Source organism: Odocoileus virginianus, chromosome 6, assembly GCF_023699985.2.
Source record: "Odocoileus virginianus isolate 20LAN1187 ecotype Illinois chromosome 6, Ovbor_1.2, whole genome shotgun sequence".
In the NCBI taxonomy this organism is placed as follows: domain Eukaryota; kingdom Metazoa; phylum Chordata; class Mammalia; order Artiodactyla; family Cervidae; genus Odocoileus; species Odocoileus virginianus.
The window spans coordinates 13,796,119-13,823,511 of NC_069679.1; the positions used below are offsets into that span (position 1 = coordinate 13,796,119).

At 52.3% G+C, this 27,393-nt stretch overlaps 1 protein-coding gene across 2 annotated transcripts; it reads right to left on the reverse strand.

Annotated features, from left to right (window-relative positions):
• Nucleotides 1-5,693: 5,693 nt before the first annotated feature.
• Nucleotides 5,694-26,564, reverse strand: NYNRIN (NYN domain and retroviral integrase containing). 2 transcript variants are annotated; one of them, XM_070468812.1, is made up of 9 exons: nt 26,010-26,564; nt 25,654-25,868; nt 16,766-17,418; nt 15,135-16,649; nt 14,061-14,191; nt 13,831-13,927; nt 11,905-12,006; nt 11,582-11,683; nt 5,694-10,417 (listed from the first exon to the last, which is right to left on the reverse strand). In XM_070468812.1, exons 2-9 carry the CDS (start codon nt 25,849-25,851, stop codon nt 7,540-7,542), a joined length of 5,676 nt encoding a protein of 1,891 aa, XP_070324913.1. In that variant the 5' UTR covers nt 25,852-25,868; nt 26,010-26,564; the 3' UTR covers nt 5,694-7,539. The 2 variants fall into 2 exon arrangements, with proteins under 2 accessions (XP_070324913.1, XP_020736638.2); XM_020880979.2 differs by lacking the exon at nt 26,010-26,564 and having other exon boundaries at nt 25,654-25,925.
• Nucleotides 26,565-27,393: the final 829 nt, after the last annotated feature.

The window sequence follows — 27,393 nt, forward strand, 5'->3', positions numbered from 1 at the left end:
GTTATTGTATTAGTTTTCTATTGCCCTGTAACAACTACCACAAAGTTAGTGTCTTAACACACTTTGACTGATTTATTATCTCACCGTTTCTATAGGTCAGAAGTCCAGCAAAGCATGACTGGATTCTCTGCTCGGGATTTCATTAGGTCATGTAGGCAGGGCTGCCATCTTTACTGAACTGAAAGAATCCATTCCCAAGCTCATTTAGAATTCAGTTCCTCATAGTTGTAGGATTTAGTTTCCTACCCATCAATCTTTGGGCCAACAAGGTCAGGCCAGGTACTTCTCACAGTACTTCTCTGACCTACCCTTAGGTTATGTCTCTGACTTTAAAAATTCTCTAACTTTAATGGCTCATATGATTAGGTTGGGCCCACACAGATAATCCAGGAAATCTCTCTAAGACCTTTAACTTTAATTACATAGAAAATGTCCCTTTACCATTAAACACAGGAGGTTTGGGTGTGGACATCTTTGGGACATTTGCATGTTATAATCATTACACTTAAAGATGAAATAATTTAAAGAGAAAGTATCCAGTTACATTACACTAATTTGTGGGAAAAGTGTGGACTTGAAAAGTTCCAGTGATGTATAAGATAAACACTGGCTCATATTTTCATCATCTTAGAAGGTCAAGTAATTCCCAAGTCCCAACCAAGAATTCATAATTAATGATAATAATTAATAATTTGATTAACAATTCAAAACATCATCTCACTGAGATAATATTCTTCTATTGGATATCTAAATTCAATAATTGGTCTGAATTGAGATAATGTCCTCTTGGGTTTACAAACCCAGTTTTATAATGAGTGTAAGTGTAAAAAAGTTTATAATCCTTATACATGTGCTTTACCAAAATGTTTGAAGCGTGTAGAGAAGCTGACATATTATAATGATGATTCTATTGAAATGTGTAGGAAGATTTAAATTTGAGGTTAATGTTTAGATAATTTGATTTGCAAAATGTATAGATTTTGACTTGGTTATATAAATAGTGTTTAAATATATAGACAATTTTTGCATAAGTAGTTTTGTGAAGTAAATAAATTAGACAACAAATAAAGCACAGATGGTGGCTAGTGTTCCTCTTCAGGCACAAAAATCTCCTAGGACTTTAAGGAACCTAAGAATAGAATCCAACTGTCCACCTTCTCTACACCCACGCCCTGGCAGCTGATTGCTACAAAGAAGTCCTGCTGAAGGATATGCTGTGGTTCTAAATCCATGGTCTCTAGCTGCCCCTGGTCCTCTGTCCTCCCAGCAGTTCTTCTGTGGTTTTCTTTGCCAGCTTCTTTTCTCATCCTCCCCAGAATCCAGCTGAAGACTTCTGTTCTGTCCTTAAACCTCTTACTCCTCCAACTCTGCCCCCACCTCCCGCAGCAGACTCTTCACTCTGCTTCACTGAGAAAGCAGAAACCCCAGGAGAGACCCTCCCACCAGCATATCCAGAAACTCACCTTCCTCATCTCTCCTTCCTATCTGGCTCAGTAGAAGTCGTGTCCTTCTCTCCATCAAGGCGCTATCTCCATCCACCAGTCGTGGATTCCGTTTCCTGCAAACATAGCCTTTTCTTTTCCTCTCCTCCCTCCTGTAGGTTCGATGTCTCCCTCCCCTCTCTTCCTCCTTCTGTTTAGCTGTTAAATAGACTCAAATCTCTTAAATCTAAAACAGAAAGAGATGGATGTGGAAACAGTGGTAGACGTGTAGTTACCCTCAGCCTTATATGCTAGTGAGCGTCACCTCTCCTCCCCTTTAGAGCCAGATATCTATGCGCACAGGTTGCTCACCCCTTAAGTCAACTGTGGCCTCTGCTGCTCTATCTGAACTGCCCTCAGCTGGTCACTCAGGCCTCCCACGTCACTAATGTCACTATCGTCTAGTCCTCTGTCGCTCAGGCTCTCCCTAACATTTGACCCTGTTGGCCACCCGCTCCTTCTAGAAGCACTCCCCTGCCCCCACTTCCCTGACTGCACACGCTCTGGGCTGTCCCTCCAACTCTCTTGAGGCCTTTTTCAGGCTCCTCTACCCCGGCCCATCTCCTAAATGTCAGTTTCTCTCGAGGTTCTGTCTTAGAATTCCTTTTGTCCTGACACAATCTCAAAAGCACGAGTCTCCATCTGACTCTTTGTGGAACTTCCACATTTTTTTAATCTACGGAACCTCCCTCCTAAATCTCAGACTTGTACATTGCCTATCCCACCTTAAAGTAAACCTGCTAAAATTAGTCTTTCATCCCTAAATCTGTTTCCTCCTTTATTCTCTGTGTCCAAAAATAGACCATCCCTGTTGCCCCAAGGAAATACCAGCCACAATCTTTCCTCCCTCTCCCACAACCCCCATCCAGTCCCTCACCTCCATCAGTTGCATCCATTGTTTCCCACCCATCCTGGCTCAAACTACTGAAATCGCAGATAGAGTTCTAGGAAAGCTTCCTAACTGGCCCCTTGGCCTTCAGTGAGTCCATTCTTCACACTGGGGTTGCCATAGTGATCTAGTTAAAAGAACTTCACTGCCTTAAAGACCTTTAGGGGATTGTGGGGGGAGAGGGTCTAGGATCAAATCCATATTCCTTAATGAGATTTTTTTAGGTCCTTTGCAATCCAGATACTGCAATCTCCTTTGATTCATTTTTCGCCATCTATAGGAATGTAGAAACTTACAAAATAGCACCATTTATTAAGCTGAGGGAAAATGGCACCCCTTATGTGTTGGGGGACATGCAGCTGGTACATTAAGGATATGCAGATTATGATCTGCTAAATGAGGAGGCACAAGCCACTACATAGGATCAGCAAGTAACTCCCTCAGTTGCCCAGCTGGGGAAGTAAAAACCGGCAGTCATTTTGATTGAAGGTATAGTACAATCCACAAAGGAAGTAAAATTGAAAGACTTATTACTTACAGATCCCAGAAACCAGGACCAGGGAAAGGGAGGCGATGAGCAAGGGGAAGGGCAGTGCTCTGACCCAGTTCACATGTGAACAGGCTAGCAAGAGCGTATTATATAAAAGGTAGTTGGGGTGCAGGTCACTAACTTTACACAGGTTCAACTCGAAACGGTCATTTTCCAAGGTACCCCAGGAAAAGCAAGTGGTAATTTGGGACAGGAATCCTAAACTCAAGTCCTTATCCAAATGTCCAGACACTGGGTCATTATACTGTAAAATGCCTAAACAGCAACTCAAAATAGCTTTTTTCTCATTATGGCTCAGAAATCAAGGGCATGGCATTTGAGTCAAAATTGATCAGGGCCAAGAGAATTGTTCTTGGACCCAACTAAGTAGACCAGCTGTTTTAGTTTGTAAATTGTCTTAATCTGGACCAAACTGAAATGGAGAAATCTTAATATACATTATACTAATGTATATTAATAGAATACATTAACAAAAGACGGAGAGGCCATAGATTAGTGGGGAGAAAGTAACTCTAGCAACAAAATGAATATACTTGTGTGACAAACAGTGAACATGGTGGTGAAGGTGGTGGGCATTGGAGCCTCTCACTTAATAGCTGCACATGACCTTCAGCAAATTATTCAACTTCCCTTTGCCTTATTATCTTCCTCTACAAAACAGAGGAAACATTGTATCTATCCCACAGGATTGGAAAGCACTGACCAAGTATCTAATACATGTAAGTTACTGTTACCATACGAACTAAGAAACAAGTCAAAACTAATGCATGTCCCAAGGATTCTTGAACAATCTTTTTACAGTGGGTAGGATTTTTGTATTGTTTTATTGTTGCCATTTACCTGCTATAATGCTTCTTTCTTTCAGATGTGTTCACTTCTACCCAGAAACACAAGGATATCATAAAGAGTCCCTAGGAAAACATGATATAGCAAGGCTTAGGGGCTGCCCATCTCACCAGATAGTTATGTATTTAAAAAAAACTTTTTTTGGAGTTTAGTTGATTTACAGTGTTATGTTAGTAATTTAAGTACTTTTTAGTGTGATACAGTATAGAATGTTCTCTATATTTTGTTTATGTCTGGGACTGTCTGATGACTTTGTAATTTCTGTGGTTGAGACTTGGGAAACTCAGCTGCCAGTGCCCAAAACGAGAAAAGGAAATTATGATAGTATAAAGGAGAGAAGCGGTGACTAGTGGTCTGCAGTGTCCACAGTGGTCAACTGTGGAACCATCTTCTTTATTTGCCCCTCTAAAAATAGGGGGAATCTCAAATCAGATTCTTGTAAATTGTTCAACAGTGAAGAAGAGAAATCTCACCAACAGGAAGCTCATAAGCCAATGTGTGTAAAATAGGAGTATTACTTAAAGTTTTCTTGAATAGAAAGTAGTGATTTGGCCAAGCCCCTTCTGGATCAACTTCCTCTTAGGAGTTATGAACCTTTCTCTTGCTGCCCCGTCCTAAGAGCACATGCGTTATTTTCAGTGAAGGGGGTCGGGGAAGACATGACGCCTCTGGATCATGTGTGAGCGGAGGCTTCAGGCTCCTGTGCTGTGGGCTCCTACACCATGCTACTTCCCTTACCACTCTGCACTGTATTTGCTTGTTGAAATGCCTCCCTGACCTGACAGGGGGCCCCAAAGGGGCAGAGACCATGCCACTCCCATTACCTCCACTCACTCCACACTAGACAGGGCCTGGCACACAGTAGATGCTTTATAAATACCACATGAGCCGAGGAGTTCTCAGGAAGGATTCCTTCCTGCCCCTCGATCCCCCCACCAGTGCTGAGTGGACAAGTGAGAAAAGCAGCAAGAAGCAGACACCTGAAGTGTGGAAGCTTGGCCAGGGTTAGGAAGGTCTCTGAGCCTGAGGGGCAATAACAGCCAGTGTTCTAGGACAGGAAGAAGAGAAATATGAGCTGTGTGATTGCCTTTGTCTGTTGTGGCTGCTATAACAAAAACAACAGAAATTCAGTTTTCTCAGCTCTGGAAGCTGGACGTTCAAGATCAAGGGGCTGGCAAATCAGGTGTCTAATAAAGAGCCCACTTCCTCACTTGCAGATGACCATCTGCTCTTTGTATCCTCAAGTGGTGGAGAGAGGAGCTCCAATTTCTCTCTCTTCTTAAAAGAACACTCATCTCATCTTGGAGGCTCCACCCTTGTTATCTTATCTAAACCTTATTACCTCCTCAAAGCCCCACACCCTAATGCCATCCCACTAAGGGTTGAGATTTCAACTTACAAATCTGAGGGGACACAAACACCCAGTCCATCCCAGTGATTAAGGCTTACTCCATACCCCGCACCACAGGAGCCAATCTTTGCATGGATTATTTCATAAGATCCTTGCACCATCCGTAATTTAGGAATTGTTAGCCTGCAATAGACAGATGGGGAGACCAAGACTTCAGGAGAAGACCACATAGGTCGCAGCCATAGAGTCAGTATTCAAACCTAGTTCTACTGTGTTTCTGACACAGCCAAGTTGGTTCAGCATGGATGCCATTCTTACACCAGCCTTCATTCATCTTCATTCCCACCTGCTCAGTTGTGTCCGACTCTTTGTGACCCTGTGGACTGTAGCCTGCTAGGCTCCTCTGTCTGTGGAATTTTCCAGGCAAGAACACTGGAGTGGGTTGCCATTTCCTTCTCCAGAGGATCTTCTCCACCCAGGTCTCCTGCACTGCAAGTGGATTCTTTACCATCTGAGCCACCAGGAAGCCCATAATTGAGTCTAAAGTTAAAACAAACAAAAAATCTGGACATGAGCTCCATTTTGATCCCTTTATTGACAAATCAAATGGAAAAAAAAAAAGGTCACAAACAGGTATAATATCATAAATGTGATTAACAGGGGAATGGGTACAGCACTGGGGAGGGAGAATGAGGTTGAACAGACCATCAGAGGGAGGATGAGGAAGGGAAGAAGAGGGGGACATGCAGGGGGAGGAGCAGGGGGAGAGAGGTATCAGCTAAAAACCCCACGGCTCACCTTTCAGTGTCTCAGCTGTCACCCAATCATTCTTTCCTGGACAGAATTGACAGCTAGAAACGGTTTAAGGGCAACACCTAAGTAGTTTGTCTACAAGATTTGGGAGATGGGGAGTTGGAGGGAAGATGGGTACAGGATTTTAAGAGCTTCTCTCACTTGAACCCCCACCTACAGTGAACAGCGAACTAAGAAGCTTAATCCTGGTCCCAGCTCAGCCACCAACTCTGTTTGACTTTGGGCAAGTCACTTCCCCTTTCTGGGCCTCTTTCTTTGGCTGTAAAACAAGCAAATTGGACTTGATGGCAAGTACTACTCTGGCTCTAGCAATATCAAGTGTTTTGGCAACATGAGCTAGGCAAGGAGACCGGCTCAGCTTTGGAGAAATGAAACTGCACAGAGGCTCAGCCAGAGTGACAGCGCTGGCCCCCACCTCGAACCCTCTCTGTTGGCGACAGCAGCAATTCAGAGGGTGAGTGAAGGCACACACACCTGTGGGAGACGCACTCTCCCAGTGAGCGATCTCTGCAAAGAGTGGCTGGGGGGAGCCAGGATTGTCTCTACACAGAAGGCAAATCCAGGGGACTGGGGCGGGATGGGAGAACCCAGACAAAGCAGCCATACTCTGTAGGGTCCGGGAATGCAGCGCACAGGGGTGGTGGGAGGAGGGGGCTGTGGGTTTCGGGGTGGGGCTGGAATGAAGAGCCACGCCAGCACCACTCTGTGCCAGACTGCTCATTTCAGTGACCCCCCAGCAACCCAAAACAGAGGCCTGGGCCCCTTGGTCTAGTCAAAGCAGCTCTTCAGGTAGAGATGCCACACTTGGCATCGAGATCCTTGACTCCTGTAGGGTCCACGTCCTTAAACCCAGGGTCAGGGAGCGTCTCCATTGGCTGGAGTCAAATGAGGTAGGCTGACTCTCTCCCCCTTGCCCTTCCGGAGCCGACGGGCAGGACAAGCCCACCTGGCTGGCATCCTCCCACCTAGCCTCCCCTGAGGCTCTAAGCCTCGGGGCCCAGGACTCCCAGTCCTTCCCTGATCGATGGGCAGGCCTAGCCTGGCCTGAGAAGGCGGTCCATGAGCCCGAGGATGGGCGCCTCTCCTTAGACTGCATGGATTTGTCTCAGCTGTTACGGCTTCAAGGGCAAAGGTTCCCCAAATGGACAGACGGGGGAGGAGCCCGTATCCGGGGTTTCTGTTTGACAGGGAATGTGGTTTCAATTCTGAGGTCCAGAGCCACACCATTTCATGGTAAGGACAGCCAGGAATAAGATTCCGGGCTGTGCGTGTATGTGTGTGTACATTCTCACTTGGGGAGAGACATTGAACCCGGCCTACCTCGGGAAAGGAACTCTCTGCTCCCCAGGGTAGACCTGCCAGAGGCCCACATCTGAGAGCCTTCAGCAGATTCTCCCAGTACCCCATACTGGGGAGATGTTTCATAGGGATGCTGGTCCCCAGTTCAAGGCAGTTCAGCAAAGCTTTGTGAAGTAACTTCTCTATAAAAGGCACAGTGAAGAGTCCCGGGGGTAGGGGTGGGGAGGCTGTGAGAGCGTGCCTGGGGGCAGGGGGAGACCTAGCAGCAGCAGCCCAGGGCCCTGGGAGGGGGCTCCCCCACTGCTCCAGCTCACTGCTCCAAGACCTTGAAGGACAGCGGAGTGACGCTCTTGGCAAAGGGCTTCATCAGACTGCTAGGATAGATGCAGCCAAGTTTCTCTGGGGTGGGAAAGCCCCAGACCCTGTAGAAGGACGGGCTGAGCCGGTCTCCGACATAGAAGGGGCCCACCCACTTGGCACTGCTGCCATTCCTGGGGAGAGACAGCACGAGGACCTGGTCCCCCACGTTCCACTCCCTCTCCTGCCTCTCGCGCCTGAAACGCCTGTTCTCTGCCTTTTCGCTGGTCTTCTCGGCCGCCCTCCAGTGGAGCTCCAGCAGCTCCCTCGTGAGCTGTAGCAGGAATAAATCCATCTTGAGCCCTTCGATGTTCGCACTGCTCATCTCCCACCACAGGGGCTCCGTCAGCCTCTCCTCGGCCCCTGTCAGGATGTGGAAGGGCGAGGCCTGGCTGGAGGAGGCCCTGAAGGCCAGGTGCAGCAAGGGCAGGCAAGCCGCCCACTTCTTGCCATGCAAGAAGATGAACTCCTTGAGGGCCCTCTTGAATTCCCAGTAGGCCCCGGAGCTCGTCAGGCAGGGGAACTGGAGGTCCCTGCTCGGGGAGGCCACATGAACTCCCAGGGCCAGCCCACAGCTCACCAGGACGTGGCGGGCAAACTGGGGGCCCTGGGCAGCCTCCAGCCTCACGGGAATGCCCCACCTGGCGAACACATGCTGAAGCAGCAGCTGGGCCACAGCCGTGTGCGTGTAAGGCTTCAGCGGGAATGCCTCCACCCACCGGGTGTTGGGGTCAGCCACGATCAGCACGTGTTTGTGGCCCTCCTCGCTGACGGTGACCGGGCCCACCACCTCAATCTGCAGGTTGGACCAGGGGGCGGTGGACCTGAGGGGCCACAGAGACTCAATGACCTTCACCTCACTGCCTAGGAGACTCCGGGGGATGCAGAACAAGCAGCTCCTGCAGTAATGTCGCACGTGCTCCTGCATCCCTGGCCACCACCCCAGCAACCGCAGCTTCCTATAGGTCTCCTCGGGCCTCTGGTGGGCCCCCATGGGGCCATCATGCACAGAGAAAATCAGGTCCCTCCGGAGCTGCCTCGGGACCACCCAGACCCTGGGCCTCTTGTCTCCCTTGAACATAAGCAGGCCACTCTCCTTGTCGAGGCTGAGGGAGCTAAAGGCAGAACTGAAGGGTGAGGAGTTAGATACCTTCTGCCCGGCCTGCAGCTTGGCCATGATATCGGCCAGGGTGCTGTCACTCCGCTGCAACGCCAGCAAGTCGGGCCGCTTGCACAGGGTACGGGGAGTCACTACGGGGGCCGGCACGTCGTTTGGCAAATTCCAACACTGATCGCCCCCCTGGGCACCCTCCTTGGCTAGGGTGTCCACCGTCACAGCAAATAGAGAGCCCCGATAGGAGGTTCGATAGATGAACGGGAGGGATGAGAGGCCAGAGGTGAGGTCTATGATGTAGGAGAGCAGGCTTGGGTGAGGTAGTGGGGTCCCGTCAGAGGAGAGGAAGCCCCGAGCCCTCCAAAGGGGCAGGAGCTCCCAGAGGAGGCTAAAGATCCAGTTGCAGTGCGTGAGGAAAACCACGGGCATGTGGGACTGGCCAAAACGCTCCAGGCCACAGGCCACGGCCGCCAGGTGGGCATAGGTCGGGGTGTAAGGGGAGCAAGAGAAGGAGAGGGAGACAGGGGGGCTGGTGGGAGACAGCACATAGAGACCGAAGCCAGCACACCACTCATCCTCCCGATAAAAGCAGTACCCCGACATGTGGATGCAGACAAAAGTGGACAGGTCGGAAAAAGGAGGCAGAACCTGGAAAAATCGAGGCATGGAAGCCGTGGGAGTCAGCAGCCGGTTTTTCCCCAGCAGGCCCTGGAGAAGGGTCAGTTCCAGCGCTCTCTTGCCCTTGTCCTGTACCAAGAGGGCCCATCTGATCAACCACGCTTTGGCAACCCTGCGGCCGTCCCACGCCTCAGGGTCCACAGAGGTCCGAGAAGCGTAGAAAAGGTCCAGGACCACGGGGGTCTCCCCAATGTAGCGGGAGAAATGCTTGAGGGCCCAGGCCACGGCGTAGGGGCTGTCTCCCCCCGACTGCGGGCCCTCGCTGTCCTCGTCGGGGAGGAGGGGCTTCGAGGTGTAGGCTACAGGGTGCTTCCTCCCCGAGTGCTCCTGGTACACAACGGCCGTCAGGGCCACTTGGCTCACCGTCACCTCCAGGTGGAAGGGCAGCTGGGGGTTGGGGACGGACAGGCAGAGAGCGGACACCAGGGCTCGCTTCAGGGCCAGGAAGGCCTTCTCGTGCTCCAGCTCCCATCGCCAGTCCGGCTTCTGCTTGAGGAGGCTGTGCAAGGGCGCCACGAGGGCTTCATAGTCGGGGATGACGTCCCGGTGGGAGTCTGTGAACCCCATAAAGAAGGAGAGGGCGGTGAAGTTGCTGGGGATGGTCAGCTGGGCCAGCTGGGCAAGAACCTGCTGGCAGGGAGCCTTTCCATCCCAGGGGATGCCCAGCGAGGGAGAGGCCACCGCCGGCTGGAGATCAATGTCCAGGGCCTCGTCCTGGGGGTCGTGGAGGCTGAGGCACCTGAGGATTTCCTCTGAGAGGGAAGGGCACTCAGCCCCGAACACGGACATCAGCGAAGAGTCCAGGTCCTCCTCTTCCTCCTCAGCCAGCTTCTGCATCTCCTGCTCCTCTCTCTGCTCCTCGTCCTGTCTCTCATCCTCCTCCTCCTCCTCTTCCTCCTCCTCCCTGACTTCTTCCACATTCTGCAGACTCTCTGGGGGGCCAGACTCTCTCGTGTCATCCCTCAGCTCAGAGATGCTGGCCGAGCTGGGAGGAAGGGTCTTCCACACCTTCAGGAAGTTGCCAATGTCAGTGTCCAACCTACACCGAAACAGCAGGGCAGAAGGGTCTGTTGGAGGAGGTGGGGGCCAGCCTGCCTGAGAGGCCATCTGTGGTGAAACTAAATGGCTGAGTGCCCCTGCGGCCAGGTCAGCCTCCCACACAGCATGACCTGTCCACAGATACTCCCTCCAGCCCCAGCATCCACTAAACCACAATGTCAGATATTCATCTGGGCTTTGAAGGCTTATTTAATCAAAACTTCATTGACAAAGTGACATTTCCAAGCAGTTTTAAGCCAATGGTTTGATAAGAATTAGATGACTGGTCCTTCCAACCAGACTCTAGGGTGAGCAAGCCAGGGGAGCTCAAGAGAGGGAAGGAGGCCTGACAAGGGGCTTAGGCGGGCACAGCACACAGACCTTGGCCACAGCACTTTTCTTCAAAATGGGGAACAGGACTGGGGGACCTGACCCAGGAAGCAGTGCCTCGCCCAGAAGGTGCTGACCACAGTCCCCTGCTGGACCCAGGGAACTGGGAGGCTCAGAGTGGGCGGAAGCCAGAGGAACTGAGTTACTACAAATCAATTCTGCTGGCACCAGCACAGTGAACTGGGGGAAGTACTTGAGTCTCAGATTCCTTGTCTGTAAAACAAGGATGGTGATCACATGTGTCTAACTCAAGCTGTGAGGGTCAAAGGGGGAAAGACACGTGGAAAAAATTCCTCTTGATATATACTCCAGACACAGCTCCCCCTGCATGCAACGAAAGAAGAACAAGGTGGTTCACCGCAGCACGGGTGCCCACAGCATAACACGGAAACTGTCAAATGGCCTCCCATCAGACACCCCGTAAACCTGTCGGGCACTCATGCAACGGAATAGAGAATGGACGTTAAAGCCAGCCACATGAACTAACATGGTGCGCACCTGGGAAAAACAATCAAAAATGGGGACAGATGCCAGCTGGGGAAGGATACATACAGTACTAAAGCATGCGTGCAAGATTGTGAAACTGTAAAACCATACTGTAATTAGTTTATGGATGCGCAGGGGTGGGTGGAAGTACAAAGAACCTGAAAAAGTCAAATCGCTCTGCTCAGTATTAAGCACTAAACAAATGTTGGCTAGCACCACGGGGAAGCTTCCGGTCAGTCCCAGGAGGAGCTGGGAGGTGGCAGGGGGCTGGGGAGGTCCAGCCCATTACCTGTTTGGCTTCTTCAGAAACTCATCCAGGGTGGGGCCATCACGGCCCAGGGGGTCATCGGGCACCATGAAGAGATTCCCCGCAAAGGTGAAGGGCAGCAGGCTAGGCCCGGGACAGAGGAAGAAAGGTCACTACGGAGCCGTTGACCCCCCCACACCCTGTTGCCAGCTGGCATCTCCACAAGAACTGAGACCAATATATCCTCCCAGCAGGTGCTGGTGAGCACTGCTCCAAGGCCCCTCTCCCTGCCTCCAACCCCCTTGCCAGGGGCTATCTGGCACCCACGGGGAAGGAACAGCCCAATCCCATGGAAGCCACCTCACCGGTCTTTGACCATCAGTTTCTTAGAATTATTCATCAGGACGTGGAGCTGCTCATTGGTGACGATGATGCCATCTGTCTCTTCTGCCAGCTTGATCATGAACCTGCGGGGAGAGGGGGAGTTGCTGTGGACCCAGTACCCAGCCTCTCACCTCCCCAGTCCTCTGAGAAACTAAATTTGTAGCTTCCTGTTGAGAAGTGTAGGACAAAAACACTGCCCTTGACAGTCAGGGAGCCAGGGCCTGAGAGCTCACCCTCGTCTATGCAGCTAGCTGGAGGGCCACGAGCCCCCGGAAAGGCAACCTGAGATGCACATCCCCCAACTGTCTATGCAAATAAAGACCCCTATTTTACACCTAAGCATTCACATACACATGCTTAGACACACACACAGAAACCCACACCTTGTCCACATCCACACGTACCTCTTTATTGCTTCGGTTTCCATACCTGTCGGTCAAACATAAGGTACCTACCCTCGATTGCTGTGAGAATTAAACTGAATGAGACAATCCACTTAAGTGTCTAGCTCAGTGCCTGCTACACAGCAGACATTAATACCCAACACTCCATGATTATTCTTCACCAATTGACAACATTCATGTACATGCCAAGACACACTTATATACATATGTATGCATCTACACACATGTAAAAATACCTACCTGAGTAAACAAATCCATTTTTCCAAGGATCACTTCTTGAAAGAGGGCTGTGACCAGGAAAGAAAGCAAAGGCTACCTACTTCTCAGCATTTGCCGCAGCGAGCCATTCTGGCAACCCCGACCATGCAATTCCAAAAGTGCCCAGCAGAGGGCCCTTCTGCAGAAAAGCCGCGCGTGCTAAGTCGCCTGTCTTGTCTGATACTGTGCAACCCTATGGACTGGGGCCAGCCAGGCTCCTCTGTCCAGGGGATCTCCCAGGCAATAATACTGGAGTGGATTGCCATGCTCTCCTCCAGGGGATCTTCCCGACCCAGGGATCAAACCCGTGTCTCTTAAGTCTCCTGCGTTGGCAGGCAGGTTCTTTACCACTAGCGCCACCTGGGAAGCCCCACAGAAAAGCCGTCTTCCCTCAAACCCAGGCCTGAATTAAAAGGCACTTAAAGACCTTATGCAGGGGACCAGTCATTGAAGGAAGGATGCTTGAACTGGCCCACCCAAACCTGAAGGCTGAGTGGATATCATGTCTTAGGGAGGAACAGAACTTCTCCCTGCCCTGCATGGGAGATGTCTAAGTGAAGCCAAGACCTGTGCCTGCTGGGCATCAACTCCAGCCCAGGGCCAGTGAGCTGGGAAGGCCTTCTTTGCCCCCAACAGAGGCAGCATCACAGGCTCCCCTGTGCACACTGGACGTGCAGTCACAATGAGTGTGCGCCGAGGACTGACAAATAGGGAGTCATTCGGCCTTTAGCTAGGAGGCAGGGGCAGTCTGACTCCATTTTCAGAGCCAAGCTCCAGCCACACACACACCTCCTCCCAGAGCCAGGGTGGTGGGAGGAAAAGACTGCAGCAATTCCTTGAGAAAACCTGAGCTTCAACCCAAACTGGCACCTGAATCAGCTGCTAGGGGAAGCAGCTTGCTTGAAGCACCAGGAGTCACTTAGGCTAGTCCCATCCAAAGACAGTTGAGGGTTTTAGCCCATAGTTTATGGGGGAGGAAAGCCTATTAACTCAGAGAAATGGGATTGCTGAGTCCCAAATTCAGGAACACTGCCTGGATTTGAATAGAACCACCTTGGAGCCATTTCCTCTCTGTGTTCCTCCCCTCTGCCTACAGAGGGCCGGTGCACCACACTTCCCTCTCTCACATGACCCTCTGACATGTTTGCCTCCATCTCCCCAGAGCAGATGAAGCAAGACTCTACCTCCACATCAGTGCAGCCCAAGCCCGGGGCCCCGCAAGAGAAGGCCTGCAAAGCCACACACCTGTAGTCGTAGGTGGTGATCTTCTTGCCGTTCTCGAGCTGGGAGGGGGTGATTGAAAGCATCTTGAGGGAGTGTAGCTTTGTCAGAAAGTGGCTCTCTGGAGATGAAAGGCAGAAGACAGCAATGGTCAGAGGAAGTGCTAAGAGGAAAAGGCTATGATGGGAACGGAAAGGCAAGGAGAAGGAAGGCGTGCTGACACTGGAGGGGCTGGGGGGCAGGGGACAGCTCACCTCTCACCCTCCGATTCTTCTTCAGCTGCCAGGTGGGTATAAACACGGTGACCTCTCGGTGTCCCCGGTTCCAGAAATACTGCACCGCCATGGCAATGCCCCGGCAGGAGAAGAAGTGCTGGAGACCGTGCCTGGAGGTGGGGTTAGGGGTCAGGGGTACCACTGAGGGAGCAATTTTCTGCCCTAGGAATGGCCCGGCCTCTCCACTCCTCCTTCAGAGCCAGCCTGGGACAGCACAGGGCATCAGAAATGCCAAGGCACCAGCATCAGCACCAATAGCGCCCTCCCCCTTCCCTCCCTCATCAAACAGAGAGCACCTACTGGGTCCACTCACCTGCTCGTGTGTGTGTGTGTGTGTGTATGTGTGTGTGTGTGTGTGTGTGTGTGTAGGGGCCTCCAGGGCAAAAGGAAGAGGGCAACCTCTACAACCAAAGAGCTCAGTTTAGGGCTGGAAGCAAACAAACATTTGCTGACCACGACCGTGTGCTGGCAATGTTCTCAGCACAGATAATAACTATTCTATGACGTGGGCAAATGAAGACACCTTGCATGTATTTATGCTGACATATATATACAGCAGGAAGTGCTGTGCAGGGAGCTGGTCTCTACAGGTTGGCACGGTTAGGAGAATCTTCACGGAGATCAGTGCTGGGCCTTCAGGGTTGGGCTGAACACTTGAAAACTAGGGTTTACAGGCCCCCTGCTATGTGAGTGAGGCAGGCTGAAAGGGAAAGATTGTGGGCCTGGGCAGATCTGAACCCAAAGGCCGGCGGGGTCCCTTACTGGCTCTGGGAGCTTGGGCAAGATCCATCACTTCTCTGAGCCTGTTTCTGCCTCTATCAAGGAAGGACAACAGAAATTCGCCTTGGAAGGCTGCTATTGTGATTCCGCAAGCACCACCCAGCATGCAGTAGCTGCTCAACATGTGCCTTTCCCTCCCCTCTTTCCCCCACTTGAACCCCATGTCACCCATATATAGAGATCAAGAAAGGAAGCCCGCAGTCTATCACCCCAGGTATGCCTTGCCTGAGCTCCCCGGCAGTCCCAGTCCACCCCAGGCCCATGCCTACTCACACCATGGCCACGCTACTGCCGTCAATGACCACCCGCCGCAACTCCGGGTTCCCGGGTTCTTCTGACAGGTCCAGCTCGAAGGGTGTATTCAGGGCCTCGTGGTACCTCTGGAAGCTGGTCACTGTGTTGCTGGCCTGTGGGTGGCGAGTCGGCTGCCTTGGGGTCCCCTCCCAAGTCCCCAGGAGTCCCTCCACCTGAGGCTGGCGCTTGCCACTGGGAGTCGAAGTGCCACTGCATGGTGGCCCCTGACTTCCAGCCTGCCCCTGGCCCTTCAGGAAGGAAGTGCTGCCCCGGGACGGAGGCTGGCCCTCACTGATGGGTTTGCCTGCATCCAGGGTAGACCCTGGACCTGTGGGCACCTTCTGAGCTGCTGACGTTTTCGGAGTTCTGGAAGTTTGGGGGGCGGCCGGGGCTTTGGGAGCTGTAGGTCCGGTTTTAGGGGCAGGCCCAGACTGGGCTCTGGATGTCTGGGGACCTGCAGGCGATGTTTTTGCTGCCTGCCTTTTCTGGGCTGTGGGAGTGTGGGGAGCCGCAGGCGCTGGTTCACCCACAGCTGCCTTTTGTGCTGTGGGCCCCACTTGGGCTGCTGGCTTTGTTGGAGCTGAAGGCACTTTGGAGGCTGCACGTTCCTCAGGGACAGCCGCCGTCATCTGGGTTTCAGGCACTTTGGGGGCTGCAGGCAGCACTGGACTTGTGGGTGGGGTTTGAGCGGTGGGCATTGCGGCAGCCATGGGCACTTTGAGAGTTTCAGGCACTGTCTTAGAGTCAGGTCCCGACGGAGCTGTCAGCCCCCCCGGAGCAGCAGGCACGCCTTGCCCAGGGGGCGGAACTGGGACGGGCTCCTCTTCTGGCCCCTTACAATCCCATGGCACACTTTCTTGATCCCCCAGCTCACTTCTGGCTTGGAGCTGGGGTGTAGAGGGCAAAGGTGGCCCTATCTGTGGAAGTCCTGGGATGGACTTATCCTTTACCCCTGAGTCTCCTGAGACCACCAGTAAACTCATGACGTTTTTAGGGGTCTCTGGCCTTGGGCAGTTCTGTAGGGCTGCCTCTCCTCCCGGCCCGCCGTCTGGTGTACAATCTGAGCTTTCCACACTGGGCAGAGGAACCAGCTCCTTCTGTTTCCATCCCAGGTTTAAGGGCAAAGGATTCTGCCCTGGCAGCTTGAACTGAATGGGGCCCAGTGGCCTCTGCCAGAAAGGGAAACTAAAGCAGGCCTGGGACAGGAGCCAGGCCAGGTGAAGAGAATGCAGTTCATTGATCCTCCAGAAGGTAGCAGCAATAGCCCCTGGCCACAGGGGTGCAAAGGTTGGCCCTGGGGTCCAGGCCTTCCAGGGTGAGCACACACTCAGGGCCGATACTGGAGGCTGGAGGGGGAGCTTGTCTTCCCCTCTCCGGACCTGCCTCTGCTGGGACGAGGCTTGGGTGTGATCCACGGGGTCCTGGCTGCTGCCGGCTTGCACTGACCCTTCCTCGCGAGCACAGTCCATACCACCTTGGTTGTTGGAAGTGACCCTGGAGGAAACCCGAGTTTGTTGGAAAGGTGGGAAGGTGAGTTAGGTCCCAAACTCTTTCCCTAGGGTTGGGGTGCAGAAACAGGAGATAAGCCAAACTGGTTCTCCAGAACTTACCGGACCAGCTGGTTGGCTGTCTCCTGCTGGGTGTTCGAGCCTGGGGTACCCGAGATTAGGGCCCCTGTGGCTCCCAGGCTGGTTAATCTCTTTGAATTTTCTGGGCTCCCCACCTCCAGAAGGGGGCCAGGACCATCTCCCACGGCCGCCATGGTTGGACCTTCCTTTTGCTGGTGGGTTGGGCAGATCAGGAGCTCAGGGTCTGAGTGGGAGTCAGAGGTGCCGATGCGGCTGAGCCACTGGATGATGTCCTCCTTGCCTGCGGCATCCCGCACCAGGCTCAGCAGCAGCTCCTGGACTGCCGGGGGCAGCTGCAGCAGGTCCCCGGCATACTGGTCACCACGGATCCAGACCAGGGCCCCAAAGGCCCGGGTCACCTCGGCTTCCCAGATGCCACGGGGAGTGAGCAAAGGGGCCGGGCCCCAGCGCAGCCGCCCCACCAGCTCCTCCAGCCAGTTCTGGGTCATGATGAAAGACTCGGTCAGCCCGCCCACCATTAGGGAGCCAGGGGGGCCGGGCACCAGGTAGGCCAGGGTGCTCCAGCACAGGCAGTCCAGGAAGAGGCCCTGGGCCCCGAGGAAGGCGCAGTGCAGAGCTGCCGGGTAGCGGACCTCCTTCCATAGCTCCGGGTTGCACAGGCCCTTCAGATACTCCTGCAGCCAGCGGGGAGAACACGAAGGAAGCCAGCCGTCAGGGGCCGTCACTGGAGCTCACTCCCCTCACTAAGCACTTGCGCTCCCCCTGCTCACCATGAGCAAAATGACCCATCCCCGCCCCCCAATCCTGCGCAGGGCCCAGCCCTCTCTCCCTGGTCCTGCCTTCTCACACTCTCCTCTCTTTCCAGGGCGCTTTGACAGATGGGGGAGGGGAGTACCTGGGCTTGGAGTCAAGGGTTCTGGTTCTAGTTCCAACCTGACCTCAATACGTTAGGGTTACTGTGAAAAAATTATCACCTTCTCAGGGGCTCAGTCTCCTCACCTGTAAAACAGCTGGATTAAATGAGACACTCCCAAGGGCCAGTCCTACCTTGGCATTCTAGAATTGTGAAATCGCTGAGGGGAGGGAGATGGCACATGACTGAGTACCCTCCAAGTTATTAACTCTCCCTGTGCCTAGGTTTCCTCATCTGGATCCCCCCCTCATTAGGCTATCAGGAAGTTTCAGTGAGTTAACACAAAGGAAGTGCTTAGCTTGAGCCTGGTACAGACTATTCCCATTTTGCAGGCTCAGAAAGGCCATATCACTGACCCAGGGACACACAGTCAGCGGACGACTGGGTGAAGACCACAGCTGCCATCTGTCCGACTCTGAAACCAGAGCTCTTTCCACCTCCTCGGGTTGACTACAAGTGACTACGGGGTAATCCTGTGAGATTCTCGTTAATCCCTCTGCAGAAGGTCTCTGGCACAACCTGTAACTGTAACCATGGTAACTCTGTTGTTCAGAGGGGACAGAGGAGAAGATGAGTCCCTGGTCTGGTATCCAAGGGATCCCCACGGATATACACAATGGTTGAGCCGGAAGGGAGGCCTCTGGCTGTCTGGGCACCAGGTCCTCATGTTTCCAGGGCTCACACACTCAGTCTTTAGAGGGCATTGGGATGGAAGAGGTTGGGTTCTTCCACTCTGACTGAGTTCCACCAGCATGACCCCATGAGCTCCGAGGAACCATGGGAATTCCCTCTTAACCAGCCAACCCTGATGACTGCATTCATCCTCAAGCCCCTCCTCACCCCTGTGTCATTGATAGTCGTCCCTCGCCCTGTCTCCCCCTGACAGATCCATAAGGAACAAATCTCCATTTTGGACCTCCAACAGCCATCCCCAAGACCACATGGGGTTCAGGGTATTCAGACCTATAAGAGTTATCCCACCTGGTCAGGTTCACCCTTGCCAGGTGGTGGGTGAGCGAGGTTGCTCAGGTCTGAGCTTACTTCTTCCACCTGGCCCAGGCCATGGGAAGATCCCACATGCCATGGATCAACTAAGCCCATGTGCCACAACTACTGAGCTGGTGCTTTAGAGACCAGGGACCGCAACTACTGAAGCTGGCACACCTAGAGCCACCTTGTTCTCCTGTGAACAACAGAAGCTACTGCAAGGAGAAGCCCATGCACTGCAAATAGAGATTAGCCCCCACTCACCGCAACTAGAGAACAGCCTGCACATAGCATAGCCAATAAATAAATAAATAAATAAATAAAATTTAAATATATATTGGAAATGAGGTTATTTTCAAAATAATAAATCTGAACTGATATTCATTGAGTACTTGCTAGGTGCCAGGCTCTTTACATACATTAACTCATTGATTCCTCTCTCAGACCTATATGGAAATTACTATCCTCCCCGTTTTAGGTGAGCAAGAAAGGACACATGTCTGAGGTCGCACAGACAGAGGCTGGGACACTCAGGCATTCTGACTCCAAAGTCTGAGGTCTTAACCATGATGCTGTCTATATATGTGTGTGTGTTCTCAGTCATTCAGTCATGCCCAACTCTTTGCCACCCCATGGACTGGAGCCCATCAGGCTCCTCTGTCCATGGAATTTTCCAGGCAAGAATACTAGAATGGGTTGTGATTTCCTACTCCAGGGGATCTCCCTGACCCAGGGATAGAACCCGAGTCTCTTGCATCTCTTGCACTGGCAGGCGGAATCTTTACCATGGATCCACTAAGGAAGCCAATGGCGAGTTCGAGAAAAAACAGATAAAGAAAAAGGCATTTACATCCAGAAAATATCTGGAGCAAATTTCCTGCTTTAAGCCAACCCCGACCTTTTTCTCCAAGAGGAGAAGAAGTAGAGAAGATGAAGGGACAAAGTACACACAGAAAAATGTTGTGTATTTGTTAAAATATATTGCCCAGTGTCCTGTGAGTCATCGGTCAATGTGTCAGTTAAATAAAAATAATACCACCAGACAGCCTACTACTGCTGTATACTTTATCAGTCCTGACTTAGGATTCTTCTTTCTCATAAGCCAGTTGCCATTCATTGTCTGCTTTCCAGAAGCACACCAAATTACACTGCAGAATACTCAAAAAGCTAAAAATAAATAAATAAATAAAAATGGCAGCACCAAAAAACTCCAGAATTAGGAGTGAAGGAGAACATTTTTTAAAGAGTGGACTCAGGGGACTTCCCTGGTGGTCTAGTGGCTAAGACTCCATGCTCCCAATGCAGGTGGCCTGGGTTCAATCCCTGGTCAGGGAACTAGATCCCACATGCTGCAACTAAGAGTTCACGTACCACAACTAAAGACTGATGATCCCACAAGCTGCAACTAAGAACCAGTGCAGCCAAGTAAATTTTAAAAAAAAAAAAAATTTAAATAAAAGGTGGACTAAGATAAAGTTGTTTGAGGAGCAGTTAGATCTGGGAGCCCACCTACCCCACTGCACAAAGGCTGAGCAAGTACCACCCTACCCACGGAAGTTTGTTCTGCAGAAGTTGATCAGTGTACTTGAGAGTGTGGGTACCATACAAAATCATGGAGGAAGAGAGGAAGGCCAACAGTGAGGTCTACAGTGAGCAATGAGTGCAGAGAAACTCCTCTTCTCTTTCAGAGATTCAGCCTCAGTAACCAACAATGGATGAAGACAGATACCCACACAAAAGGGTCTCTCTGGGGCATTTCAGAAGAGTGAGGGAAACTACAAACTTCCAGAGAGAAAAAAACACTTCACATCAAAGGATCAGGGACCAAGAATAGCTTCAGATGTCCCCAAAGCAAGAAGTCAATAGATTAATGCCTTCTCACTTCTGAAGGAAAATAATCTTCCATGTATAATTCAATACCAGCGAAACTGTCAATCAAGTGACCTTCAGATATGCAATGGAGATACACAGATATGCAACACCAAGAATTTACTTCCTCTAAAGCCTTTCTCAGGACGCTACTGAAGAGCATTTTCCAGCAAATCAAGAAAGGAAAAACCAAGAAAGGAGACCCAACTTAGAGAAAAAGCAAAAAACAATCTCCAGAATGACTGTGGAGAGATTTCAGAATGTATTCATCCATTCAAGAAATCATTACTGAGCATCTACTATGTATCAAGCATTGTTCTGGGAGGCACAGAGGACAACTAATTCAGGTTGAAGAGTGGAATTCAAGAAACAGGAAGGTTGACCTAAGTTATCAGCATGATCTTTAGCACAGCACCATCTTTTTAACTTAATGACGCTACTGACAGACGTGCCCCACCAACCCAAGACAAAGACACAGCGTTCAGGAAACACAGCGTTTAACAAAGAAAAAGGGCGAGAGGATGCCAAGAATGACAGCAGACAGGAGTCTCAGGATGATAGCCACGCAAGCCTGACCAGACAGAAAGAAGGACACCCCCAGGAAAAAAATCTGTAACAGGCCACCTTGAATCAAAACCTTATCCTTGCAGAAAATTGTAGTGAGAAGCTATGGATAGTTATAAGAATTAGCAATCAGTGCAAAGGAAAACAAACGAACAGGAAAGGTGTTGAGCTCTTTACCTCAGAAAAATTGAAAAGTAAGATAGAAAACCTATCAGAGTACATTTCAATGTTTAGATGTGAGTGATATTTGGATGGGCATAATGTTGTGAATAATAAATACAGATTTAACAGAAAATGAAATATAGCTATATTGGGAAGAAAAAGGGATGGCAATATAAAGGAGCTAAATCCTCACCTATAATGAAAGTCGCTCAGTCGTGTCCTACTCTTTGCAATCCACGGACTATATAGTCCATGGAATTCTCCAGGCCAGAATACTGGAGTGGGTAGGCTTTCCCTTCTCCAGGGGATCTTCCCAACCTGGGGATCGAACCCAGGTCTCTTGCATTGTAGGTAGATTTTTTACCAACTGAGCCACAAGGAAGCCCAAGAATACTGGAATGGATAGCCTATCCCTTCTCCAGGGGATCTTCCCCACCCAGGAATCAAACCAGGGTCTCTGCATTGCAGGCGGATTCTTTACCAACTGAGCTATTAGGGAAACCCCACCTATAACAATAGGAAGTAAAAAGGTATCTAAAATTAATCCAAAGATACAGGATCTACATATTTTTTAGGAATGTGGAGATGTATAAATGCCAGAACAGATATTTTCCACAAGGAAGAGCACAGAAGAGAGAGTTGGCAGGACAAGGCAGGGAATCACTGCATTATCCTGTGGACTTTTAAAAATCTGCTGGACTTTTAAATTATGTATTATTCTGATAAAGAAAAATTAAGTTCAAAATAAAGGAGGGACTTCCCTGGCAGATCAGTGGTTAAGAATCTTTGCTTCCATTACAGGAGGCACGGGTTCGATCCCTGGCCAGGGAACTAAGATCCCGCATGCCTCAAAGCCAAAACCTAAATAAAAATAAATGTAAATAAGCATCTTTTTAAAATGAGAGTATAATTGCTTTACAATGTCATTTCTGATGTACAAAACATGAATCAGCTACACATATGCGGAGTGGGAGGAACTGAGAGAGTACAGACATATACACACTGCCATGTGTAAAATAGACCGCCAGTGGGAAGTTACCGTACAACACAGGGAGCTTAGCTCTGTGCTCTGTGATGACCCAGAAGGACTGAATGGGAAGGATGTGGGAGGGAAGCTAGAGAGGGAGAGAGCTAAATACATGTGCAAGCACCTTTTTAAAAAAATAAATAAAAACAAATAATTAAAGGAGAAGGATCAGGTGCTCACAACACAATTAACGCATGCTGGTAAGTTGTGGGGAGCCAGTCGTGGGGAGGGCAGTCCTGATCTGTAGCATTTTCCAACTTCCGTGATGTAACTACTCCCATCCTGGCTGACTTCAAACTCTCAATAGGACTCCGCTGGCTCAAAAACTTTCAAGACTTCTCAACAATGGGTCAGCAGGAGCCAGGTACAGCACACCCCTGGCCACCACTGCTTTCAAGGCTCACAGTCACTGTGGGACAGGACAGGCCAACTCGTACCTGACAGCCAAGCCCAGAGTTGGCAGACAACACCCTGTCCCACGGCTCCCCATCTCAGTGTCGAGCTCCCCATCACCTCATTCCATCGTCTCCAAAAAGAGTAGCCGCGAACTGTCCCCTGTCCTCTCAGCATCCAACCCTTCTTCACACCATTGTCAAGAAGGACAGAAGAGCTGAGCCGGGCTTGTCGCTGAGAGTCTGGGATCATTAACTAAAAACTCTCCTTTCTACTTGCTGATTTCACCTCAGAAAGGCCACGCCTACCCAGGGCTTGTTTTTGCTGTCTAGGAGTGTGATTTCCAGCAATGCCTTCATTATTTTTTAAATCCCACCACAAGAAAACTACTTAAAGGTACTTTCGAGTTCTACAGAGATTTCCTGGAAAACCAGTGCATATAATAAACACACCCGAGTTCTTCTCCAAAGAAGCCCGTACCCTTCTTGACCACTTCTCCCCTCACTGACAGGACATCCATCACCCCTTCTCCATCCCACAAGCTTCAGTCTCACTGAGCTCTCTCTGCCAGCTGGCTGTGTATATCAACTCACTGTCAAGGTGCATGGTTCTGTGTCCTTACAGCTGGGACTGGGGTCAGCCACAGCACCTCGACATGGAAACCCTGAGACAGCCTTCTTCTTCTGTGCTCAGTCATGTCCAACTCTTCGTGACCCCATGGACTGTAACCCACCAGGTTCCTCTGCCCATGGAATTTTCCAGGCAAGAATACTGGGGTGGATAGCCATTTCCTCATTCCAGGGGATCTTCCCAACCCAGGGACTGAACCCAGGTCTTCCAAATTGCGGGCAGATGCTTTACCACTAAGCCACCAATCCGCTGCTCAAGACATCCTTATACATGGGAAATTTTTCTGCAGCAGATCGCTGAACCTTAGAAAGCATTTAATCCAAGCCTCTCACTTCACAAACAAGGAGACAGACTCAGGGAGGGAAAAGAACTCATTCAAAGTTACACAGCTAGTTAACCACAACACTTACTGACATCTCTACCCTGTAACTCTCCACATTTGCAAAAATAAGTGTGCATTATTTCGGCTGACTCTTGACAACTCTTCCATGAAGTGAGTATTACTGCTTTGTTTTATAGATGAGGAAATAAACTCAAGAGAAGGTCAGTGATTTGACCCAGGTCAGCCAGTTAGAAGGTAGCAAACCCCATCTCCAGCTCTTTCCAGCACACCCGTCTGTCCCAGCAGTTAACTTGGTGACAGCAAATTGAGCCCAGATCTCCTACTTCTAGAACAAAACCTCACCCTCCCCACGTTCCCTGCCCTCCTGCTCCAAAGCTCTATTCATCCCTTCTTTCTGCTCGTTCTTTACAATAAGGGAGGGAGTTATCCCAAACCCCTCATGTTGTTTCCATGTTAAACTGTGCTTTTCTCCAGGAGAAAACAGGTGGGAAAGAGGTGAAAGGATGGGGGTGGGGTGGGGGGGGGATGGAGAAAGTCACTGGCTACACTAGCAGGGCCTGGGGTGTGAGGGTAAGTCAGTGGCCCCAGGGACCCTGAGGCAGCAGTGGGAGCAGGAATAGCTGAGCCTGGAGAAGCTGATGAAGGATGTAAGCAGGGGTCAGGGCAGCTAGACACCCCCAGTCTCACAAAAGGGTGAGTGGGTGTCTTTCAAATTAACAAAAAGATTAAGACCCCCAAACAACCCAAAGGCTCCTCATGCTAACCCGCCTATCCCAGCTGCTGAAAAGTCTGCATCTCCAGGGCTCCTGCACATCTGCTCTGTGGGCAGACACCCCTCCCCTCCCCCAGCACCTCTGTTAGAACTGGACAAACTGCTGACGAAGCAGCTCAGCGGAGGGGCTGAGGCAGGAACTTTCTAGCCTGCCTGTCCACTGGCCAGCGTGTTCTGGGCCTCCCCCGCCCATGGCCTTGACCAATTAGGATATTGGCAGAACCCAGCTGGGGAAGGGGAGTGTGTTGGGGTGGGGTGGGGTGCATGGAGCAGAAGGGTGGTCTGGGGCTGAGGGAGGCTGCAGTGTTCCTACCAGAAAAAGATAAGATAAGGGAATCTGGGCGAAGAGGGAGACCTTGACCGTGACTGGGGGTCAGAGGGAACCTGAGAGGCCCAAGCGGAGGAGAAGCGGGGGAGAGAAGCTAGAGCGACTCGAGAAAGGCACACGGTGACCTGGCCTGCCCAGCATCCAGCCCCACACAGCAGGCCCTTTCATCTGAAGCCCACAGCCCTCCTCCCAGAGGATTCCCACCCATCCCCAAAGCCCGCTGCCTTCCAGAGCAGCTGCACCCTGCCCCTGGGCCCTCGCAAGAGGCCGCCTAGGGCATCAAGAGTGTGGGGCGCTGAGCCCAGAGCCCCTGCCACCCCCACCTACCCGCCCGAAGTGTTCCAGGAGGCCCCTGACGCTCCCCAGTCCCCAGTACCTCATCCGTAAAATGCCAGCATTTCTCTAGCGGAGTCTCTAACGGCCCCTCCAGTCCCAGCACTCAGACTCCGAGGCGCAGCCCAGGATTTAAGGAGACTTACAAGAAGGCAGAAAGACCCGGGCCTTCCAGCCTCTGGTGGAGAACAAAGAGGTATGCTGCACAGACTACAGAAATACCAGACCTTAAGTTGCTCCCCTGATGGAGGAATAGTCTGCAAACGCGGGCCTCTGGCCAGGGAAGGCTCCTGGGGGGACACACGACGCAGAGCCTTTCTCAACACACTTGAGGGACCGAAGTGACACGCAAGAGGGGTGGGGCAGAAAAGAAAGAAGGAACCGGAGGGAAGGACCCGAGGCTGCAGATGTGGAGAGGCAGGGCATGGCCCAGTACCTGCCCGCCATACTGCCCGGTCCAGGTCGGGGCGCCTCTGGGGACCCTTGTCTCCCCGGGTTGGGAGGGGGGAGAGGGGGAAGGGGAAGGGGGGGGGCGAAGGGAGGGAGAAAGGTCTGGCTGGAAGTGATAGGAGGCCAGACGCTGTTTACCTTGGCTTTGCCCATGTTCTCCCTGGGTCCCTCGAGCTGCAGCCAGAAGTAGGGGGTGTCTGGGCGGCTCTGGAAAGCGTTCAGCTTGACCCTGAAGATGCGCTGCACTTGCAGCCGCTGCCGCAGCACCCGGGGCTTCGACTTGGTCTGCACCATGAACCACTCCTGCGCCGGAGGGTCGCCCCCGGACAGGAGCATGGCTGTCCCGCCCGCCCCTGGAAGAAGGGAGCCGACAATGTCACCGGCGTCCCCGGGCCGGAGGCGCCTAGGCCACGCCCCCTCCTCCGGGCGGCGCGCCCCCGCCTCGGCCTGGGTCCCCCCGACACACAGCCCCCAACCCCGGCTCGCGCACCCACCCGCCGCGGCCCGGGCGCCCTTCCCCCGGAGCTCCGAGCCTTTCGGCGGCGGCTCCCGCGACAATCTCTTCCTGCCAGGGGTTGCAACGGGGGTGGAACTGATCGGGCTCCTGCCGCCCTTCCCTCCGCCCCCAGCCTCCCCCGCTTCAGCGCCGCGCCAGCCCCTCCAGGATGAACTTTAGCTGCGTCTGCCCGGGAGCTTAAAGGGGCGCGGAGGGAGGCGGCGGGGCGGGGGAAGGCGGGGAGAGAAGGGCGGGGGCGGGGGTCCTGAAAACCTCTGCCTTCCACTCAAGTCTTGGGCCCAGAGCCAGAATCCGGGGGTCAAAGTTAATTTCCTTCCACATTCCCCTTTCCCCAGCGGGAGGGGGAGGAAGGAAGGGCACCCCGGCGGAGGAGAGGGGGCTTGGTTTCGGGGACCTGGCCTTTCTCTGCGTTCCTCCGGCCAGCCCTGCCGCCTCCTGGGCCTCCCTAGAGAACCGAGAGCCGCGCCCCTCCTTCCCTCGCAGGAAGGGGTTAAAGGAGAGCTGGGTGGGGAGCCTGGGAGGCTGGGGCCTGAGGAAAACTCCGGGCCGGAGACCGAGCAGGAAGGAGAGGGTAAAAGCACCGCCTCCGCACCCCCCCTCCCCTGTCTGGGGACAGCCTGGGGCTGGCAGGCAGCCCAGACCCTCCTGAAGCCCCCAGGGCTGGAGGGGCGGGGAGAGCGCCCGAGTTTTCGGGAGTTTTCAGACTTGCGCTGTTTATGAAAGCCTTTCTGAGCAAGTTTGAGCTAAGCCGAGAGGGGAAGCTTTAGGATGGGAGTGAGGGTCTGGTTGCTGACAACCTCCGAGGGTTCCCTCATCTCCTGACCTGCAGCCAGGCAGCCGCTAGGCCTCGGTGGTCAGGGACCAGCCCTGGACTGGGGGGCTGCCGCCAACATCCCTCTCTGGAGGCATTCCGGACACAAAGAACAGCTTTGCAGCCCTGTGGCCTGAACAGAAGCAGGCTCTGTGGAGGGCAGAGTCTGCATCCTGGGCCTCCGGGAGCTTCCTTTTCCAACCTCAAACCCAGAGCCTCTGTCTGACAGGCGTGAGCGTACCTATGGGGACAAAGGGCAGTGGACTTTAGGCCTGCCCTGCGACATCTGGGCTCAGGGGCCATGGCACATTTCTGTACAGGCAAAGAGCAGGGGCAATCCCACTGCAAGGAAGGGGCAGGGGAGAGGGGCCCATACCCAGTGCCCCAGTGCTCTGGTCTGGATTCAGCCCCCCCCCCCCCCCCCCCCCCCCCCCCCCCCCGGTGCCACACCTCCACTCCTACTCATCCCTAGGTTGGAATCCAGAAAAGGGGATCTATGTCATCTCTGGCTCCAGGGCCTTCTGCTCTGCCAGGTCTGCTGTCCCTGGGC